This window comes from Palaemon carinicauda, chromosome 4 (genome assembly GCF_036898095.1).
Source record: "Palaemon carinicauda isolate YSFRI2023 chromosome 4, ASM3689809v2, whole genome shotgun sequence".
Classification (NCBI taxonomy): Eukaryota; Metazoa; Arthropoda; class Malacostraca; order Decapoda; family Palaemonidae; genus Palaemon; species Palaemon carinicauda.
In genome coordinates, this window is record NC_090728.1 from 187,227,994 (window position 1) to 187,250,697 (window position 22,704).

Genomic DNA, 22,704 nt, shown 5'->3' on the forward strand with positions numbered 1-22,704 from the left:
TAATAAGGCATAGAATAGGTATCTTAAACTAAGGTGAATGTGTACTAGTGTACCATTACTAGACCAAATGTGATACAGATATGCAGTACAGTAATGCCGACTCGACCAAAGGATTACCAGTACGGTGTGACGGTCTGAACGATCCCCCGGTCTCAGAATTCTCCTTGATAATCTGCGCATGCGCGAACATTACCGTTTGCCAGTGCATACGAGGTTGATGTTTTATTTTCCTGTAATGTTAGCGTACGCAGCTCAACATTACCGCTTGCCAGTACATACGAGCTTGATGTTTTATTTTCATGCGAGCGAAGCGAGCTAATGGCGGAAAAGAACCATCATACAATGTCAAGGAGAATTCTGAGACCGGGGGATTGTTCAGACCGTCACAACGGCATTGTCTCCGTTAGACGACGTTCTCTATGTGCATGGTAACAGGTTATTGGCTGCCAGAGTTGTGGAAAGTGGCAATATCTCTGCTAAAAGGTTTATTTGTTTATAATATTCTGAGTATGCATTTTGATTTCTAAATCATAAAAAACCCTAAATATATGTATAGTATATTACTTTTTCTCAATAGGCGGGAGCTTACGAAATCAATTCCTCTATAAAGCACATTTCAAATGGAGCGTTGACTTAAGTAATAATTTCCAGTACTGCGTTGGGGAAATCAGTCATCATAGGCCTGCATTGTCAAATGTTAATATCATTGTGAGAATATTCATACATAACCAGTTGTAATTTTTTTGAATAACCAGATCGTAGGTCAACACATCAAATTTTATCATGTCAGAGGTATGATAGGGTCATAGGTTTATGCATCAATTTGACATTTTCATCCCCATTTTTAGGAGAATAATCTAGCATAGGTTTCAAAATCTTGATTAAAACATATGAGTTGATTTCATGTTACAAAATAGGCTAGATATTAATGAGCATCACTAAGTAGGTAATTAGTAGTTTTTATGATGGTGTTTTGATTATAGGCAGATGCGTATTCTATAATGTTATGCCATCATATGATGAATAACCGGAGACAGCAATGATTATCACAATATCAACACCCAGAATAACAACCAATTATAACAGAACCTTTATAGTCTTTAAAACAACAATCGTAAGAGCTAGTACAGCAACCAGGGCAACAAGAAGAATCTTAAAAAAAGTAACATCAGTAAATTATAGTAATAACTACAACAATAATCATAACATGAATAACAATAACAAGGAAAGCTGTAACAAAGCTGATATAGTGATATAGGCCTTCACTTGACCTGTGATCCAAAAGGGTATAAGCTGGATAAACCAAAAACTAGAATAGATAAGCAAACCTAACTTAGCTGCTTATTGTTACCATCAACTGCGTCAATGACTTCAATGAATTTTATTTTGCGAAGGAATTGGTATTTGGTAAAAACTTGCGAAGGTGAGCAGGAAACATAGTCTGCATACCTCTGTGATATTGTCTATGTGTTTTAATCTAGAATGGAGTTTTTCAGGTATCTAATCTCCATTCCGCTTTTATAAATTCTAGATAATTAGCCTAAAATGGGCCTCCCTCCTTTGCACTTATGTAAATAAATAGCAAAGTGCTCAATGCTGAACTTTGATGCACACAAGGATTTATCTTCAAATCCTCTGAGATGCCATCCACTGTCATTACTCTAGGATTTAGTGTTAAGATAGATTATAATCTCTTCCTTTTTGCATGGTGCTTTTCTGTGTTTGTTTATCATAAATATTGGGATCGATATATGATACTTTAATGGATGGATGTAGTGAACAAAGCCCTAGGTGACAGGAGGGTAAATGTAAGAGAGGCTAAAGAGCTGGCTAGGGATAGGAATGAATGGCAAGTGACTGTGTCGCAGTTCGATATGTCCCCTTTGGTTAGTTTTGATGTTGGCTGCACCCAAAAACTTAGGAAAGTTCCATGGTGGTAGATGGATGTAGTTATACTGTATATTGGTTGTTATACTATTTTACTTCATCAGTTTTATTTCCTTTTCTATCATGTTTCAGTATATAGTACAGTACCTGTATTTACATTTTGTTCTCAAGTTCTATTTTATTTTAAATCTTGTTTATATCAACTGTAGAAGACAATTTTTGCTGTATTTAAAGTGAATTTTATATCTTTTATTGTTATTATTATTATTTTTATTACAGTATTTTTATTATTATTATTACTTGCTAAGCTACAACCCTAGTTGGAAAAGCAGGATGCTATAAGCCCAGGGGCTCCAACAGGGAAAATAGCCCAGTGAGGAAAGGAAAAAGTGAAAAATAAAATATTTTAAGAAGAGTAACATCATCAAAATAAATATCTCCTATATAAACTTTAACAAAACAAGAGGAAGATAAATGAGATAGAATAGTATGCCTGAGTGTACCCTCAAGGAAGAGAACTCTTAACTCAAGACAGTGGAAGACCATGGGACAGAGGTTAAGGCACTACCCAAGACTAGAGAACAATGGTTTGATTTTGGAGTGTCCTTCTAGAAGAGCTGCTTACCATAGCTAAAGAGTCTCTTCTACCCTTACCAAGAGGAAAGTGGCCACTGAACAATTACAGTACAGTAACCCCTTGGGTGAAGAAGAATTATTTGGTAATCTCAGTGTTGCCAGGTGTATGTAAAGAATAGGCCAGAATATTCGGTGTATGTGTAAGTAAAGGTAAAATGAACAGTAACCAGAGAGAAGGGTCTAATGTAGTACTGTTTGGCCAGTCAAACGATGCCATAACTCTCTAGTGGTAGTATCTCAACAGGTGGCAGGTGCCCTCAGACCTCAGATTATAGCCTGACGATTAGTATGAACCTGGGAAGTTCTCAATAGCTTTAGTGTTATTATTTATCATCAAATTAAAATTTCATAGATTCTGCCGCATGAGTGAAGTTTTACATATAAATATACACGGATAAAAACGTACATGAATATACATTACTGTATAGATACAGTCATACTTCATGTTACGTTGTTTTTTGTTGAGTATTTTTCAATTTTTAGATAAAGCTAAAGTTAATTGGAAGAATAAATTAATTTGATTTTTATGTATTCTTTACCATCGAAATGTGAATATTTGTTAGAAACACATTAAGAAATGTATACATAAATTACATACCGGTATCGTACTAGCGATGATAGGTATTTTTGTTTACAGGTTTTTAGGGTATCTAGTTTTTTTTTTGTAGGGGCCGGGGGAAAAGGCTTACATGTTGTTAAGTAGGTTTTAGTATCCAGTTACTAGTCTTGGACTGCTGACCTAACATGAGGTATGATGCATTCTCTAAGTTTTTATTGTTTTATTCAAGGTTAAAATTTAGAAATATACAATACTTTCTCTTTTTCAGGTTTTAGCATGGCGGGTGGTGAGAGTTTTGGCAGTGGGAGTGGGGCGAGTGCTGTGGGAAATGCAGGTGTATGTCCTGTGTGTGGGTTTACCCAAACAAACCTAACACAGCATTTATCCCGCCACAGCAAAGAAGAAATCATACGTTCTTATATGTATGGCCGCCCACTTCCGGAACTTGCAAATAGACGACCTGGCAGATTGCGACGTCCATCATATTCCGCCGTTAGTAATGTTACATCCCCCACGATTCCTGCGCGACCAGCTGGCGGCAGCCAAACTCCTTTGATAATTACAGGGACTCCTACCCCAATAAATGATCAATCCTTGGGTGCACCGTTAGGACCAGTACCTGAAGCACCGACTCCCCCTGTACACACAGTTAGGTTAGGATCAATAGCACCGATTGTACAGCCTCCTAGGCACAATGTACCTATAGCAACAACTCCTTTGCAGGGTACTCCTGCTAATAGTTACCTTTTGATTGGTAATAATGTCTTTCCTCCAGGAAGTGTCATACAAAATAACTTAGCTGTGGGAAATAATGGTGTTAGTTATCTCATTCCCAGTTCAGGAGGTTTGATGCTTGCGGCTGCTGCACCACCAACTAACCAGACCATTCTAGTTCAGAGTCCCACCAATGCATCTTCTGCCACACCCCAGACTATTCCCTTAAAGCCGCCTGTTCCAACACCAGTTTCGGTCACTGGGCCAACCACTGCCATGAACAATGTTTATAGCAGTGTCACACGCAGGCCTCCAAGACCAATACTGCCTGAACCACCTATCTGTGTAATTGGGGAGACTTACTCAGAGCAGGGACAGTCAGATTCATTCCCCACAGAACCTTACAGGGTAGAAACAAATAATGTTTTAAATACAGAACGTAGCTTTAGACGAGAGGAAGGTATTAGTAATCTTAACGCATATGTTAGTAATGAAAGGAATTTTAGGATAGAAGAGCATTCACAGACGGCTAACAATGCACAGAATGCCACCATTCACATTGGAAAGAATATCAGCATTTCACTGCCCAAGGATCTAGTAGGTAAGAAGGACAGACTGAAGGAAATCATTGTGCAAGAGCTTGTAAGGGCTTTATTGATGAATGACAGCCAAGAAGGTACGGATGAGATGAATCAACCTTCAACCAGTACTGGTAGAAGAAAATCATTTGATCTATCTTGTCATGTTTCAGCCAAACCTGAAACCATTATTGTAGAGAATACCCTTGATGATAGTTTGAGGTCCTTGAGGAACCAGGACCAGTATGATGAGAAGAAAATTACCACCGAAGAGGAAGATCCTTTGGCTCCTGTACCGGTTGCCTCATCAAGTAGATGCAGAAGTGGATCTGATTATCACGATTTGGCAAATTTAAACATTGACTCGGATGTTCCCTCCCCAGCTCATAATATTACAATTGAAAATGGTTTAGATGATAGCTATACCCATCCAAGCAGTGTAAGTCCCTATAGTATACATGTAGATGAACCTATGGAAGTTGTCTTTGAGGACGGACGTGTCAACAGCCGTTTGTCTTCTGGTGCTACTAATGTATCTAACGCAAGTCATGCTCCTGGGAGTCACAGGGAAGATAGGGGTCTTTATGACCGATCAAATACTCAGGTATCAATTAAACTTTCCAGCCATTCAATTATTGAGCATGAAATGAGGCAACGGAAATCTAGAAGAAGCGACCAAAATAACTCTAATATAAGTGTGGATTTGTCTAGAATGCCTGTTGATATGATTCCTGTTTCACATTCATCAGGGAATATTGGACAGACGGGGCAGATTAATCGCAGTGATGATCAAGCTGTTCTTTGTTGTGATGATGACCAATTATTTTTGTCTTCAGATCGCTCTCTCAACACATTTTTGGGAGATTCAACTCTCAATGAAATGGTTTATGTTGAAGATCAAGTATTAGGTGCAGTTGAGGAGGTATTTGCAGGAGATGGCCCGTCATCTCTTCCCAGCTCAAGTGATGTTTCAGGATCACAGAATCATAAAAATATTGATAAGAAGCCTAATAACACCTTTTTGAGTGTCTATGAGGAGCAGTGCTTGGCTTCTTCCATTGTCGAAAATGGAAGAGAGAAACTGGTGGATGTTAAGTGCAAAAGTGAACCTCCAACAAGTACATCCTCCCAACCAAGCTCGTCTTTCACGAGCAAGCCTCCATCCGCATATCCGTTAAATCAGGTTTCCATCATGCAGAGTTCATCCGCTATTGAACCGTCCAGTCAGGTGAGAGGGAAGATTGAAGACCCGGGTCAAGAACAAGATGAAGAACTTGTAGATGACCCAACTATAGTGGATGAATTTACAAATGGTGGAATATTCCCGGATGACCAGATGTTTGAACGTGAGCTTAGCAATCAGCAGACAGAGGAGGTGATGTCACTGAAAGCTTCGGAAACTCTGGCGGATAGTGACAGCGAGAGAGCTACTCCTCATGAAGAATTGCAAGATGTAAGTAACATGTTTGATTTAGATTTTCTCTTCTGTACTCTGTATGGTTGAAATATATCCTAATGATTTTTTAAATTCATTACATTGTTCCAGTACTTACAATCTACAACATTAAGATTTTTTACTCTTGGTATAGATTACAGAGGCTTCCAAATTTACTGTCCTTTCAAACTGTAAATAGAGAGAATATTTCTTTACCTTTAAAATTCAACTGTTAAGTACTGTGAAATTAGGCCTCTTAGGCTAGTTTTGAATTATATTTCATTTATTTACGCAGCTGATGTTTTATGACCGGAGTTGTATATTTGCCGGAGAACCTGGGCCAGCTAATCTTTCACCTAGAAATTACCCTTCAATCGACTCGTCAGCATTTCACGCCCTCACTCCAGCCCTCATCAGTCACCTTGATCATACAGTTCAGGTAAGACCTTATTACATCCACCAAGGAGGGTATGATAGGCATTGCATTTGTTTGTTTGCTAGATCTAAAAGCGAGGTGTAGATTTTACGAAAATTCAGCAGGATAAAACTTATCATTATTATTATTACTTGCTAAGCTACAACCCTAGTTGGAAAAGCAGGATGTTATAAGCCCAAGGGCTCCAACAGGGAAAATAGCTCGGTTAGGAAAGGAAACAAGGAAATATATAAGCTACAAGATAATTAATTACCAATGAAATAAAATATTTTAAGAACAGTAACAGCATTGAAATAAATCTTTTTTATATAAACTATAAAAACTTAGGCTGGGAGGAACGTAGAGAGTAGAGGTCCCCTTTTTTGTTTTTGTTTCATTTGTTGATGTTGGCTACCCCCAAAATTGGGGGAAGTGCCTTGGTATATGGATGTATGTATGTATAAAAACTTAAAAAAAAAAAAAACAGTAATGGAAATAAGATAGAATGGGCTAGTAACAAGTGATCAGGTTTTAGGAGAGAAGGGAATATAATTGCTCATGACAGCTTTCTGAATTCACTAGTACCCTGTATTATTTTCAAATGTTAGAGGACATCAAAAGGCTTATTTTTTACCATATAAAGTTTTATCTGTAAACTGTAAGATTGACACCATCCTTAGTGGCCTACTTTTCATTTTTATGGATTGCCTTATGCAATACCAGTTAATGAAGTTCTTTTTATAGTATGTTGAGTGGTAGGTAGCAAAAGTGAATCTTAGCTGAAGTTAATGCTGAAGTAAGTGATGAATATAAAAAAGTTTTCTTATGTAGTAATGATTATTGTAAAAAACTAATGTTAAATATTAAAGGGGAAAATAGGGCTTTACCGTGGTGAGGTTTTTGTGTGCAAGAAATCGTGTTGATTTTTCTCGAATATTCTAGTAAAATATTTATTGTTAGTCAGATAGGGTAATGGCATAAAAGCAACACACATAAGCTTGGCCTTCTGTGTTTGATTAGTACTTTCGTCAATTCATCAAATGGAAAAAATTTAATATCAGATATTTATGGGAGATAGAAATAAAGATTCTCCAAAGAGCCAGTGATTAAAAGAACTGCAGTGAATTGAATAAAGATTTTTGAGTTTCTACATAACTTGTATACCAAAATACCTGTCTTCTATTTTGTTTGTTTGCTAAGATGATTCCCCATAAGGTTTATCATTATGAGTCAAATTCTGTATAACTGATAGCATTTGGATTAAGGACACTTCTGTGGTTAACATTTCACTTCATGGCTACCATTTAGACAGTAGTGATTCAGGTACAGATGGAGATTTACAGAGACTTTGAAGTGATTCAGTAGATTTAAAGATGACAAGAATTTTGAAGTTATTTGTGAAAGGTAAGAGATGAAAATTTCTTGGCTTATCAGAAAAAGTGTTTTGATGATTCCTGTTGATAATTGACAAAAGTAGTAATTCCATACTTTGGTATCCTGTTATATATTCAAGAATATTTTAAGAATATTGAATAATTAGTTAGAAATAAGAACAAAGAAGACCAAAATATACAAAGCAGAATGAAAAGTTGGTAAAATGTTTAGACTGTTTGGAAGTAAGTTTTTCTTTAGATCGATGACACTGGTTCTAGATAGTATTAGGATTTTGTTTATAATTTGTTTTGACAGATTAATAAAGTAATTGATTAGACACTACTTGAAAGAGTAAAATTGAAGATAATGAGGAACGGCAAAGTAGATTAATCATTTATTGTTTCAAGGTTGAAGTTAGTAGAGTTTAACCAAGGGATTTGGTGGGAGGTTTTTCGTTAGTTGTTGAAAAACTTAGTAAACTGAAGTAAGGGTAATAAAGTAATTGATTAGACAATACTTGAAAGAGTAAAATTGAAGATAATGAGGAACGGAAAAAGTAGATTAATCATATATTGTTTCAAGGTTGAAGTTAGTAGAGTTCAACCAAGGGATTTGGTGGGACGTTTTTCGTCGTTGAAAAACTTAGTAAACTTAAGTAAGGGTTAAGGAAATATACACTAAAGTTTATAGTGGTGATGGTTTTCAGTATTCTAGAGATTTTAAAGATTATGATACTGTACTACTCAGAAATGTGTGCGCTTGTTTGCCAGTAATCTCCAAGAGATATTGAAGACTTGGAATCACTGTATATGTAACTGTTTACCCTAATAGCTAATCACAATAGGATAGTCACAATAGGATTGCCCTACTCTCTTCATGGTCCCATATAAGTAACAAAGGACAAATATTTAAGGGGATTATTTACCTCTGATAAAACTTTTTGATTAGAAAATATATACATTTCCCATTCCTTTTCAGGATTATTTTTTGGATCTTTGTAATTTTAAATTAAAGCAATCATTTAAATTTCAAAACTTGAATTTTTTTTTATTGCTGGGAAATTTCTTATATCTTTGGACATTCAGTGATAGTTTATGTCACCTTTATAAACACCAATTATGTTAATGGACAATTCTTAGGTGGACTATAAATCTATCCTTATCTGTTCAATTCACTGATTATTCTTTTAGCCAATACTCAAAATTGCAGCGTTTGCGAGTCTCAATCTCATGATTTATTACATTTTTGTTTGTAATTTCAATGGTTGGATTGGAGCCTGAACTTGACCGTACAGACAAGAATAATAGAGGAGTTGAAGTCATCTAGGCGTTTGCATTTTAAGCTGTGTACTGTACATAGCTTGTAAGTTCAACTAAGAAGGTAAAAATGTTATTGTTTTGGAATTGAGTTTGCCTTCTTTTTGTTACGTAGAGATCTTACTGTATGTTCAGAAAGTAGCTTGGTTTAACGGGTTGATTTTCCATCAGTAGTATGTTCAGAGTTAGATCCTTCATCAATTTTTTCAATCGTGTATTCAAAATTAAGGGGCCACTTTAGAAAAAAAGTTGAATGAATTTCTTTTCCCAGGTCTTGTATCCTAATGATTTATGTTTAGATTTTAACGTTATTGTGTTATGAACAGATGGATGGAAGTCATCCAGGATTTGTCGGTGGTTCTCCTGAAGAAGGAGTGGTAGAACTCACCTCATCGGAAACCACAATGCATCTCAATGGAGAAGACTGCTGCACTGTTTTGCCCGCTGATGGAATGATGCCACAACTGTTCCAGTCTTCTCATCATGAGGCAGCAGTTTCTGGTAGTTCTCACACTGGCATCATGTCAACAGTTCCTCCTCAAGTACCGTTTTCTGATTTTGAAGAGCCAAAATTCCATTCAAAGGTATGCACAAAATATATATTCTTTCATTTTTTCTTCTCTCCTTATTGTTGCTAGGTTAGGTTGTCTAACTAATATAAAGGAGAAAAGAGTAATAATCTTTTAATTTTTAGGTCTATAGTCCATAGGAACCATCAATCAAATAAGTTCCAAAATGCTTATGATTAAATTTTTTTTATTGATATTTGCTTCATACGTAAATGTACATCATTTTCATGATGAATATTTTTCAATGAACTTCATGGGGGAGGAAATGTGAAAGGATTTCTCTATAATTTCTTCTTCATGAATTCAGCAGGTTTAGATTCTCATCTTTGTCTTTTTTCCAATGAATTCCTAGGCCTTCCTGTGGGTCTTTGTCCTGCTACTTCCATATCTATTACTTCTGCAACTGCTTCTCATTCCTGCTAATCACATGTCAAACCATCTCAATCTTCGAGAGCTCTTAGTCCTATTTTCCAGCCTCCGTATAAACATCTCTGCCATTTCTTTATTTGGTATACAATCTCCAACAGCGCATTGACCATGAGTCTTGACTTTTTATAGTTACCTTTTCAAAATCTCTTCCATTTTATTTCTCAATGCCTGTTTTTTTCACTTTATAGAGAAGTACAGGCGTCAAGTATCCAACATAGTATTTGGCTTCTCTACTACAGTATTGGGATATTTTTATTTACCAGGAATCTGCTATCTCCTATTTTATCAATACTATATGTCCTGCCTCACTCAGTCTATTACAGTGTGTCCCCAAGGTAACAGAAATGTTCTATTTTAAGACTTGCCCATCTACCCCAATATGGTTTTTCATTTTTCTACCCCCTTTGCTCTTCAAATACTTTTAGGGTATGGAAAATTTCTCACCATATATATTTCGCAATCTTCACTATCTTTTTGTCTCCATCCATCACATTTGGTACATGTTATTGAGTTAACTTTCTCTTCTTTCTAATAGGATCTATATTGCCACTTTCCTGATTGTACAGGGTATTGAGTTAACCTTCTCTCCTTTCTAATAGGAGCTATATTGCCACTTTCCTGTTGTACAAGGTATTGAGTTAACCTTCTCTCCTTTCTAATAGGAGCTATATTGCCACTTTCCTGTTGTACAAGGTATTGAGTTAACCTTCTCTCCTTTCTAATAGGAGCTATATTGCCACTTTCCTGTTGTACAAGGTATTGAGTTAACCTTCTCTCCTTTCTAATAGGAGCTATATTGCCACTTTCCTGTTGTACAAGGTATTGAGTTAACCTTCTCTCCTTTCTAATAGGAGCTACATTGCCCCTCTCCTGATTGTACGGGGTATTGAGTTAACCTTCTCTCCTTTCTAATAGGAGCTACATTGCCCCTCTCCTGATTGTACGGGGTATTGAGTTAACCTTCTCTCCTTTCTAATAGGAGCTACATTGCCACTCTCCTGATTGTACGGGGTATTGAGTTAACCTTCTCTCCTTTCTAATAGGAGCTACATTGCCACTCTCCTGATTGTACAGGGTATTGAGTTAACCTTTCTAATAGGAGCTATATTGCCACTTTCCTGATTGTACCTTTTCCTTTTGTTTCTTTGCTTATTTGTTGATTTTCAGTCTTCTCTCTTTTTAGCTATTTTCATAGCCTCTTCTTCACATTCTGTTGTTCGTTTTAGGTCATCTACATATGGCTGCTCCCAGGGGCCCACATTTTCTGCTTTCCTTTGGAACTATGATGAATAGCAAAGGTCTCTAGACTCATCTTAAATTTCTATTTGTTTTTTGGATTTTATGTTATGGTAAAGTAACATTCTAGCTTGATTAGTCTTTCTGGTACTCTTTGCCTGTATAAAGTCCACATGACTGTTTTCTTTATTATGTTGTCAGATAGACTTGCGTAATTACTTCGTCATTGCTAGGTACTCTCCTGTAGTTGTCTTATTATAAAGATTGACTTCAGTTTTGACTTCTTGTCATGGAGCTAGAATAAAAATGATCAACTTTTAACAAATTTTCTCAGTCATTCATCCAAAATTTTTATCTTTATTGGATGCACAATGAATCTTATTGTTACGTAGTATCCGTATTGCAGTGCATTTCCATATCCTTTCTACTATTATTGTAAGACACTTTACCCACTTCTCTGGCCGAACTCATCTGTTTTCTGGTATTCAAATGTTCTTTGAAGCTAATGGATGATCTGTTATTCTTTGTTTGAATTACATTGTTTGTTATGGCTGATTGTCCTTCTATTTTCAACATTCCTAACACACCTTTTATCCTCTTCAGCTGTCTTGTTCTCTGTTGGTCACTGCCATGCTAACATCCGTTTACATTTATTCAAATGATTTATCCATATTCTGCCTCTGTCATTACGGTATCTTTATTTTCAATCTAAATTCCTTTGTGTTCCTCTTTTACCCCAATCATATCTCTTCCAACCTTTCTAAGCCACTGTTAGTCTTAATATTTTCTCTTGTCTCTACTGTGGCTAGATTCGGAATCCATTCCACCTGACTTTTCTTCTTTGTTTTTGCCACCTGTCTCCTCTTCTGTGCTTTTGACACCTGTCTCTTCTTCTGTGCTTATGACACCTGTCTCTTCTTCTGTGCTTATGACACCTGTCTCTTTGCTTTGCCACCTGTCTCTTCTTCTGTGCTTTTGAAACCTGTCACTTCTGTGCTTATGACACCTGTCTCTTCTTTGCTTTTGCCACCTGTCTCTTCTTCTGTGCTTTTGAAACCTGTCACTTTTGTGCTTATGACACCTGTCTCTTCTTCTGTGCTTATGACACCTATCTCTTCTTTGCTTTTGCCACCTGTCTCCTCTTCTGTGCATTTGAAACCTGTCTCTTTTTCTTTGCTTTTGACACCTGTCTCTTCTTCTGTGCTTTTGACACCTGTCTTTTCTTCTTTGCTTTAGCCACCTGTCTCTTCTTCTGTGCTTTTGACACGTGTCTTTTCTTCTTTGCTTTTGCCACCTGTCCCTTCTTCTGTGCTTTTGACACCTGTCTCTTCTTTGCTTTTGACACCTGTCTCTTCTTGTGTGCTTATGACACCTGTCTCTTCTTGTGTGCTTTTGACACCTGTCACTTCTTGTGTGCTTTTGTCACCTGTCTCTTTGCTTTTGCCATTTGTCTCTTCTTCTTTGCTATTGCCACCTGTCTCTTCTTCTTTGCTTTTGTCACCTGTCTCTTCTTCTTTGCTTTTGCCACCTGTCTTTTCTTTTTCATGCACTGTATTTACCTCAATACTCTTTCCTTATTATCTTTTGACTTAGCATGAAAATTTTTCAATTGCCTTTTCAACATCTTGATTTCACCACCATTTCTCTTTCTCTGTAAAACCCTTCTCTTTCAGATTTTTGTGTTTCTTATTTTTCAGTGGATTCCACCATTTTTATTGTTATATTTGCGGACACTTTTCTTGACCCCCTTTTTTTTAAGTTTAATTTTCCAGTTTCTTTTGTTTTTTCTATTTCATCTTTTTTTCTATTCTTAATTATCAATTAAGCTTATAGCAGTCCACGTTGCATTAAGAATAACCCATCTAGTGTAACGATTTAAGCCTTTCGTTTCAACACATTCTTATTAATCATATTTAGCCTTGGAAATCTTTGTCACCACACCAACCCTAATTGGTCAAAAGTGAGATGCCTTTACTATATGTATTTAGTCCAGTCTGCCAGGTCTGTTCCCACTTCAGTCTCACTTTCTGTGAGATCGTCATAGTCAATTCTATTGACCTATTCTTAGTAATGCTGGTTTTTGCAGTGCTCTCATTATTTCCTTAACTCTTTTCATATCTGTATGGTTGTGTATATTTGCCATTAACATGAGATTACTTCATTTTTTATGGTTCTGTTATTTAGCTGAGAAATGAGAGCTTCTCCCTTGGCTTACTATTGATTATTTGTTATCTTGTGCTTCTTTGGTTTTTGCATAAATTTTCCCTTGAATATTTATTTTTTCAGTGCTGTATTACATTTTATATGTGAGACTGGGTGGCTTTCTTTAGTCCCTTTGTAGCAAAGGTAAACTTTTCATTTCTGCATTTATTTGGTAGATGTAACCATGATTTGGGACTTACATGATGCATCGTAGTAGACAGACAGGAAAATGCTGGAATTTTTAAAAACCCATAACCTTAATAAATGGCAGATTTAATGGAGTACATTAATGAATTGGGTGATGATAGAATGAAAGATAAAGCCCATCATTGGTTTCTGGCCTTCTTTAAATCATAAAGAATGCAATGTTGTAGTAATCCTTCTTTGTAGAGAATGCTGGTAAACACTAGCAATCAAAATTGGTTTGGAGTAAATATCTACTTATCAACCAACAAGGAAGGCCAAGTTATAGAACCAAGTCAATTAAGGAACTTTATTTGGATCTTCATCATTTTATCTAGATAAGATTGTTCAAGTGAAATATTTTCAATTCTTTATTGAAGATCTACAAAATGGTCATTGTTCTTCCTCAATTTGGGTTGCGTGTGTGAGGATGATATAACAGCTTTACTTCCAGCTGTCATTGTTACTGTGGTCATTAATACTGAGGACATCTTTGTACGTCAGGAAACACAATCTTTGTTACTACTATTGAGGTAAAGGAGAACAATGATGGGTGGTTCAGCAGTCTTACATACAAAGCAGGACTATGTAATCCCTTTCCTTGAGACCCTGGCAGTGGTTCACAGAGGGTCAAGGAGGAACTTCTATAGTGAAATCTCTTGTGTTTGCACTGGAATATTGATGGTAGGAACCAAATCTTGACCAGTCAACATGAGGTTCCTGTAGAATAGGTGAACAGTGTGCCTTACAAATCAGCAAAGGAGTGTGGATTTTCACTTATATGTATTCTACTCCCTATGCATTACAGCCCAAGGTAGGTGGCAGTCAACCCCCAGCCCCTCTTGAGTTTAAAAGTGCTGATACTTCCATCTCTATATTTCTGTTAGTGACAGCGGCTATTCGTTTACCTCTGGCTTTTCGTGAGATGTATATGCCTTGAAAAGCCAACTGCAAATGGTTATTCCATTTTATTAAGGAGTCACTGTAGGTATGTGGAATGAAATTTTTTTTAGATACATAGTTGATTTGTTTTTGGGTCTGTAGCAGTCATGTTTCTTAAGGTGAACCACTAATGCTATGAGCAACTCTAGCATGACTAACCTCTCCAAGCCTGTGTTTACCTACCTGTCTTGAATTTCTTTGCTTGTTTGAACCTCAGTCTTTTAACGCAACAGGAGGTATGTCCTGTGCATATCGGTTCATCATTAATTTGTTCTAAAGAACAGCTACTATGCAACCTTTTTGAGACCAGAAGTTGTTCGTTGTAGACTTTCTATACCTTGTTGGCAATGGAAGAATAGTGTAGAATTGGCCTCATTCTTGTCTTTCTACGCCATATATAAAATACAGTACACACTTAGGAAATTTTCTTTCATTGAATGTAATGGTCATGGTCACCTTTTGAGATTGTGTCAGTTGATGTCATATTGTACAAAGGAAACATGCTTTTATATTTCAATTGTACATCATTCCGTGGGATGTTTGACTGTTTTTAAGGTAAAAGTTTTTTTCTGGATACAGGATGCAATGACTGATGGAGAAGCTAACCTCTTTGGTGACTAAAGTAACAGTGTCCATCATAGTTGTTGCATTGCCACTGTAATTTTGTAATTTATGCTTTGTAATTTTTGTCTAACCTATACCTTTCAAATTCTTGTCTAACCTACATCTTTTAATTAGACCTTGATTGAGTTTCAGAGATGTATTTCTAGCTTCAAAGTGTGTAGGGAACAGCCAGCTGTAGAGTCCTTTGGTCTTGAAAAAAAAGGAAGCAAGAATAGTATTTCTCCTGTAATACCTTATTTTTCATTAAAGAGCTTATTGCCTTGATATCTGTATATAAAACAAGAGACCAGATTAGGTCTGTGGATCACGGGAGTAATTGCTTCTACCATTAACTTCCTTTTGGAAAATGAGTTCCCCGCTACTTTTGTTGCTGTCGTTGAACTTTTGAGGGTTCTACTGTTGCTTTGAAAGATCACAGGTTATTTAATACCCAGTGTCCCTGGAGTTAATTGCTCAGGCATCAACAGCACTGGAGGCAGTGGGATACTGGGATTGATTCTCTTCGGCAGTGAGAAGATTGCTGACCTTAAGGGGTTATCAGCAGTTCGTAGCGGTGTTTCAGTATTCGAGTTTCTGCGAGACACTAATTCATAGAATTCATGACAAAATGAATACCTTGTATTGGTATGCATACATGACCAATACTTGTATTAGTGTTGATGTTACTGGTGATGAAATGCTTCCTACTCCTTTGCAGCAGGTTTCATCCAAATCCTGTACTTTTCAAAACATCTCTCTACTTTGGAGAGAGTTTCCCCAGAAAGATTGGTGATTAGTTGATAACCACGTAGGGCACTTGTCTTGTGAGATTACTGTCTTCTTTTGTGACAGAAAAATAAGATACTGGCAATATTGAGGACATTGTTGAATGTGATGTTAGACATATATATGATTAATGGGTTGGTATGAAATAACTTTAGATCAAATACTGTAGTTATTTAGTTTTTTATCTCTGTAGATTTTAACAGACTACTTTTTGATGTTTAAAAAATTATTGTAATAAATATGCCTATGGTAGGGTTGACCTTTTCTCAATGAATTTACTGGAACTAATATTTGTACCAGTTATTATTCTGATTATTGGAGGCTTCATAAAAATAAATTTTTTTTATGTCAAACCGTATTTGTTTGTGTTATTTATAGTAAGTCTTGATTGGTCTATCTTAGTGGTTCTTGTATGTTGAAAACATTCCCAATGTTTTGAAGTTTGATTATATTGTGTGTTCATTACAGCAAGTGCTTGTGATTGATACTCTAAATCGACAGTTGTCACCCATCCCCTCTACCTCTGGGCTGCAAGGAAATCCTCCCACAAAGACTCTAAAGGAGGATGAGGATTATGATTTTGAATATGAGTCAGATTGTTACGGTGACAGCGATTCTGATTCTGGTGCAATAAATCGTGGTCCGTTAGATCTTGATCATTGGAAGTGCTTGGTTTGTAACAAAATGTTCAAGTCTCTCAAAGAAAAATTACTTCATGCTGGTCAACATTCCCCATGTGCAGAAGCTATGGAAAAGTCTGGAGCAATCAGAAGAGTTACTCAGATCAAGTCGGACCAAGTTGTGGACCCAAGTGCAGCTCCGTCAGAGAAAGAGCTTTCAGAGACAGATCCGTTAAAATGTAAACAGGAATCGGCTCTGTCCCAAGATGAACCCAGAGCCATGTTAGAGTCTTGTGTATCCAATGGAGAGTACAAGTGTCCTGAATGTAGCCAAACATATCCAACAGCAGATGATTTACTTGATCATAGGAAATTAGTTTTTAAATCACGTTTAACTTGTCAGATTTGCCACTTGGTATTCAAAAAGCGCACAATGAAAATTAAACACATGAAGAGTCATACAGTGGAGGACTTGAGGTGCCTCGTCTGCAATCGTTCTTATCCTAACCGATATGCTTGGTCTCAACATCAGTTTTACCATATGGGCTTAGTTATGTTTGAATGCAAGGAGTGTGCTCGAAGGTTCCAACGGGGATCCGAGTTGAAAATTCATATGCGTACACATACAGGAGAAAGACCATTTTCGTGTATGACTTGTAGCAGTGCATTTACAACTCGGCAGGCTCTGAAAAGGCACCTGGTGACTCACATGGATGGTCAGGAGATTGATTGTGATTTATGTCATAAGACATATAAGAATGCAGTATGTTTAAATAAGCATAAGCTTAAGGCTCATTCAAAGGGTAAAGCTAAAAGTAAGGCTCGTAGAGATTTCATGTGTAGCACTTGTAATGAAGTGTTTCCATCCGAGAAGAAGTTGAGTTGGCATCGGGAAATTCACGAGCGTTGGCCTAAAAAATGCCAGCAGTGCGGAGAGTGTTTCATTCATCAGTCGAGCCTCACCAAGCACATCCGACAAAAGCACAATCCCCACCATCAGACCTCGGATGGTAAAACCGAAAATAACGCAACGTGCCACGTGTGTCTAAAAGTGTTCAGAAAATCTTCATTGGCTCTTCACTTAAGGACTCATACTGGGGTTAAACCTTTCAAGTGCCATATATGTAACCGAAGCTTTGCTGTGAAGTGCAATTTAGATGCTCATAAGTGGGTTCATATGGGGGTCAGGGATAGACCTCACAAGTGTAAGCTATGTGAACGCAGCTTCCATCGCAAAAAGGATCTGGAAGCCCACGTCCGCAGTCACAAGAACATTCGTCCTTTCACCTGTAATGAGTGTGGGAAGTCATTTATACATAAGAATAACTTGCAGTTGCATGTGCGGGAACATTCGGGGGAAAAACAGCACAAGTGCGCATTCTGTAATAAAGCTTTCTTTAGGAAATATAACTTAAATAATCATGTTCGCATTCATACCGGAGAGACTCCATACGAGTGCACAATTTGTCATAAAGATTTTACACAGAAAAGTAATTACAATGTGCACATGAAAGCATTCCATGTAGAAAGACATCCTGTTCACGAAGAACTTTAAGAGAAAATTGTTCCCTGTTCGTAAAAGGGCAAATGAATGTACAAATGTCTAGTTGGTCGCGAAGTATTAATTACTCAGAAATAAACCTAATTTATACTTTTAGTAGATGTCAGGAGATAATTTTACACCAGTTAGTATAGCAGAACATGCTATTTAATTTTGAGGTTTGGAATTTTATCATGTTAGTCTGCAAGTACAATATGTATTATTAAGTAGTTTTATATACTGATACTCTAATCCTTTTTGATAACAGGCAATATGTCTCCTCTCAAATTTTAATGATGATTTATAGGACCATGATAATTGTAAAATATATGTATGGTATAGGTGTCGTTTCTAGTTTTGCACGTGGGTGTGCAAGATACACTTGTTTGTGTGGTTTTTAGTTGGATAGAAAAGTTGTCACCTGGTTTGCTAAGCCCCTGGTGGAAATATTTTCGTCAGAACATATTTTTATTCTCGGTAAAGATACACTTGTTTGAGTGGTTTTTAGTTGGATAGAAAAGTTGACACCAGGTTTGCTAAGCCCCAGGTGGAAATATTTTCGTCAGAACATATTTTTATTCTCGGTAAAGATACACTTGTTTGTGTGGTTTTTAGTTGGATAGAAAAGTTGACACCAGGTTGGCTAAGCCCCAGGTGAAAATATTTTCGTCAGAACATATTTTTATTCTCGGTAAAGATACACTTGTTTGAGTGGTTTTTAGTTGGATAGAAAAGTTGACACCAGGTTGGCTAAGCCCCAGGTGAAAATATTTCCGTCAGAACATATTTTTATTCTCTGTAAAGATACACTTGTTTGAGTGGTTTTTAGTTGGATAGAAAAGTTGACACCAGGTTTGCTAAGCCCCAGGTGAAAATATTTTCGTCAGAACATATTTTTATTCTCGGTAAAGATACACTTGTTTGAGTGGTTTTTAGTTGGATAGAAAAGTTGTCACCTGGTTTGCTAAGCCCTAGGTGAAAATATTTTCGTCAGAACATATTTTTATTCTCGGTGATCATACACTTGTTTGTGTGGTTTTTAATTGGATAGAAAAGTTGTCACCTGGTTTGCTAAGCCCCAGGTGGAAATATTTTCGTCAGAACATATTTTTATTCTCGGTAAAGATACACTTGTTTGAGTGGTTTTTAGTTGGATAGAAAAGTTGACACCAGGTTGGCTAAGCCCCAGGTGAAAATATTTTCGTCAGAACATATTTTTATTCTCGGTAAATGGTAGGTTTTAATACTGGCAGTTTTGATTTTTAAAGAAATTTGACTTTTAAACTTAACTGATGAGATTCCAACGTTGTACAAATTTGATATTTTGAAAATCGGATGATGGCAGATGACTAATTGTAGAAGATGTAAGACAAATTTTTAAACATACTTACCCGCTGGTTAAATAAGAATGGCTAAAGTCCCTGACGCCATTCATATATAACCAGCGGGTAAGTTTTATGTTTAAAAATTATATTTTCATAATAAAATAAATTTTTGAACATACTTACCCGCTGGTTATATAAGAATGGCTAAAGACCCTGACGCCATTCTTATATAACCAGCAGGTAAGTATGTTCAAAAATTTATTTTATTATGAAAATATCATTTTTAAACATAAAACTTACCCGCTGGTTATATAAGAATGGCGTCAGGGACTTTAGCCATTCTTATATAACCAGCGGGTATGTATGTTTAAAAATGTATTTTATTATGAAAATATCATATTAATGATGATCATCTTGAAACAGGGTATGTGATGGGGTGGTTTAGTCAGAATCAATGGAAAATTTAAATCACGTTAAGAAAAATATAAGAAAGTGAATTAAAAAGAAATGCCCATCTAAATGTGAAAATTCCTTAGGATATAGATGTCTTTTTCAATACTAGAAAACCTAAAACTGTTGGCATAGCTTCTAAATTGGGAGAAAATAATTTTTCCACTAAGTATTAGTGAAGAGATATAACAAAAGGCTTTATATATTCTTTAAGGATTATATTCCCTATGAAAATGGAGGGGAGGAAAGAGATTCTATTCAGTATAATTGTAGCTCACAGTTCTTCATGATAAACTGCACTTTTTAGGAATTAACTAAATGGAAGACAACCTGTGAATAGTGGATTTCACGCGCCCTTGCTTTATACACGACACCCAAAAGGTGCTCGCGCGAGGGTTGTAACCTCAGCATTCCATGCTTTTATCTTTCTCTGGTATAATTGGAAGGTTTTATCAGAAAAGATATATAAGAAGGACTCTTTTCACCGGGCGCCACAGGTCTCTCCCCAGAAATAGATTTTTCCTTAAAATCCCTTTTTTAAGCCTTTTTTTATGAATTTTTTAAAGTTTTCTAGACTTTTAGTACTTACGTGTGTTTAATTAACATAGTCTTCCCTTTTATTAATGCTTACATTCCCATTTAGAATCTCTAATCAAAAGGAATTCTCATTTATAGAGTCTTGAGTCGTTTCAATACCAAGTATACTAGTAAATGTAATGAAAATTAAAGAGTAAAAGAATGTACAAAATATTATGAGGTAAAACAGAAGGAAGTACTTAGAAAATCTAAAATATTATAACAATAGAAAAATATGTTCAACTTGTGCTGTATTTCAAAATCGAGGGCATTCAAAGAAATGCTAGATGCATGGTCAGGTTCAACACCATCAGGACCCTTCCCCTTCACATACATCTAACAAACTTGTCTTTGTCAGTTTTTTGCATTTGTTATGGATGATATTAAGATGAAAACTAGGAGCAAGTGCAATGATGAGCTACAGATGAGTTGTTCACAATACTAATGGTCATCAGGGCCCCGAGTGGGAAAAATCAAGATCGTGTAAAAACCTTTGAAAATTGGCAATTTTCAAACTCGTATCTCATGATGTACGGATAATTTTAAAAAGTTTTGGAGTTTATGTATTTCCAAGTAGCCTTTTTAATGTGAAAATGAGAATGTTTTTAGACGACATTGAAGCAATAAAAAAATAGCACAGCTCTGGAGACCCTTAGTATTATGAGCGCCTCAAATACAGAAAAATGGTACGTTGAACGTACAGGACAGTACATACAGTATATCATAATCTTCTTCCCAAATGCATACTTTTAATACCCTGTAGAGTAAAGTTGGTTGCCAGAGGAAAATATTAGTTATTACTAACATCCAAGTTACTTGAAATATATAAATACTTGACTTAGATTGATAAATATATTTATGAAATTTGACACAGAGCTCATTATACAAATTATAAATATAAGTCAATACAACACCTCAGGAGTCCAAGGTAACTAAAATATATATTTGATTCATGTATACTGTATTGTATATTGTTGCAGTGTTATTGAATAGTTATTTCACACTTGTTTTTTTTGGCTGGATGTCAAGGTTTTGATACTACTAAAGATACCCTGATACAAGTATTTCCAGTTCCTTTGAAATACAGTACTTACTTGTGTTGAATATTCAATGTACCATACCAAACAAAATAGAGACCTATCATGATTTAAATAATTCCCACCCTAAATTCCAGAATTTAGTAGATATACTGAAATGTAGAAAGTTTTTCCTCAATTAACCATTTCCATTTTGAATTAGGAGACTAACTTCGAGGGTTATTAAAGGTAGCCAATTTGAAACATGAGCGAGGAACAGGTGATGACAATTTATAAAATTTTCTAGAGATGTAACATAATACACCACATTATTTCTCATATCGACATTTTCCAAAATAAGTATAGCACACTATTGCAAGAACTTGGAATCTCAGAATTTATGTTATAAACAAAATAGAGTATCTGTCAGTAATTTATTTATATATTTTCTTGCCAAGAAATTCAATTTGTGGCAATGTGTATCCTCTGGGTGATACCATATGTATTTCCTTCTGTACTGTATTCAGTATTATATCATTGGATTTCAAAATGCCACCAGATGTTATATCAAACTAGAACAGTTTGCTCTATGCCCTTCCATTTTATTACGCGTGAATACTGTAGCAGTTCCTACATGCAACTTGTTCTCTTACGGTATTCAAAAACTTATATATTTTATTGTCTGTTTTGTTGTTTTAAGATTTTAGTCTGCTCCCATGTCAATGTCAGAGGCCATTACCTTGATTAGAGCAATATGTTTTTTATTCAGTTGTCTGGTTCTCATTAAGAGTTTGGGAAAATGCAATAACGTTCTAGTATTGTTATCTTAAGTAAGGATATGGAGGAAAACAAACTGGAATTGTCATTAAAACAAATGGGTATTTTGTTTTTTATAAAAAAAAATTACAAAGATGAATTCCACAGATATTATTATCATTATTATTATTATTATTTTTTATTTTATTAAACAGCAGGCCAATGCTTATTACTTTATAATTGTTTAAAGTATTGTAGCTTAATGAGATCATCGAGTATAATTGTTTAAAGTATTGGAGCTTAATGAGATCATCGAGTATAATTGTTTAAAATATTGTAGCTTAATGAGATCATCGAGTCAAACGTTTTAATTATTGGAGCTTGGCCTGAATTTTATTCTTGTTTCTTTAGTAGTCCTTTATAATCATAAGGGCAGTATCTGTCAAAAAGTCAGTAAAGATACTGCACATGTGTTATTAAGGTAGGCTGTCTCAGTTTTTTCATTTTACACTTCATCAAATATGATTTTGACTTTCCAGGACTTCAAAACTCAGTTA

General features: G+C 35.8%; 1 protein-coding gene across 1 annotated transcript in view; it reads left to right on the forward strand.

Moving 5' to 3' along the window:
- The window catches only part of LOC137640275 (uncharacterized), a 20,708-nt gene extending 1,269 nt beyond the window's left edge, over positions 1 to 19,439 (forward strand). Inside the window, exons 2-5 of the mRNA XM_068372875.1 lie at positions 3,351 to 5,827; positions 6,105 to 6,248; positions 9,241 to 9,498; positions 16,333 to 19,439. Of these exons, the coding sequence (XP_068228976.1) occupies positions 3,359 to 5,827; positions 6,105 to 6,248; positions 9,241 to 9,498; positions 16,333 to 18,039 (4,578 nt within the window). The 5' untranslated portion in view covers positions 3,351 to 3,358 and the 3' untranslated portion in view covers positions 18,040 to 19,439. The remainder of the gene's footprint in view (positions 1 to 3,350; positions 5,828 to 6,104; positions 6,249 to 9,240; positions 9,499 to 16,332) is intronic.
- Positions 19,440 to 22,704: the final 3,265 nt, after the last annotated feature.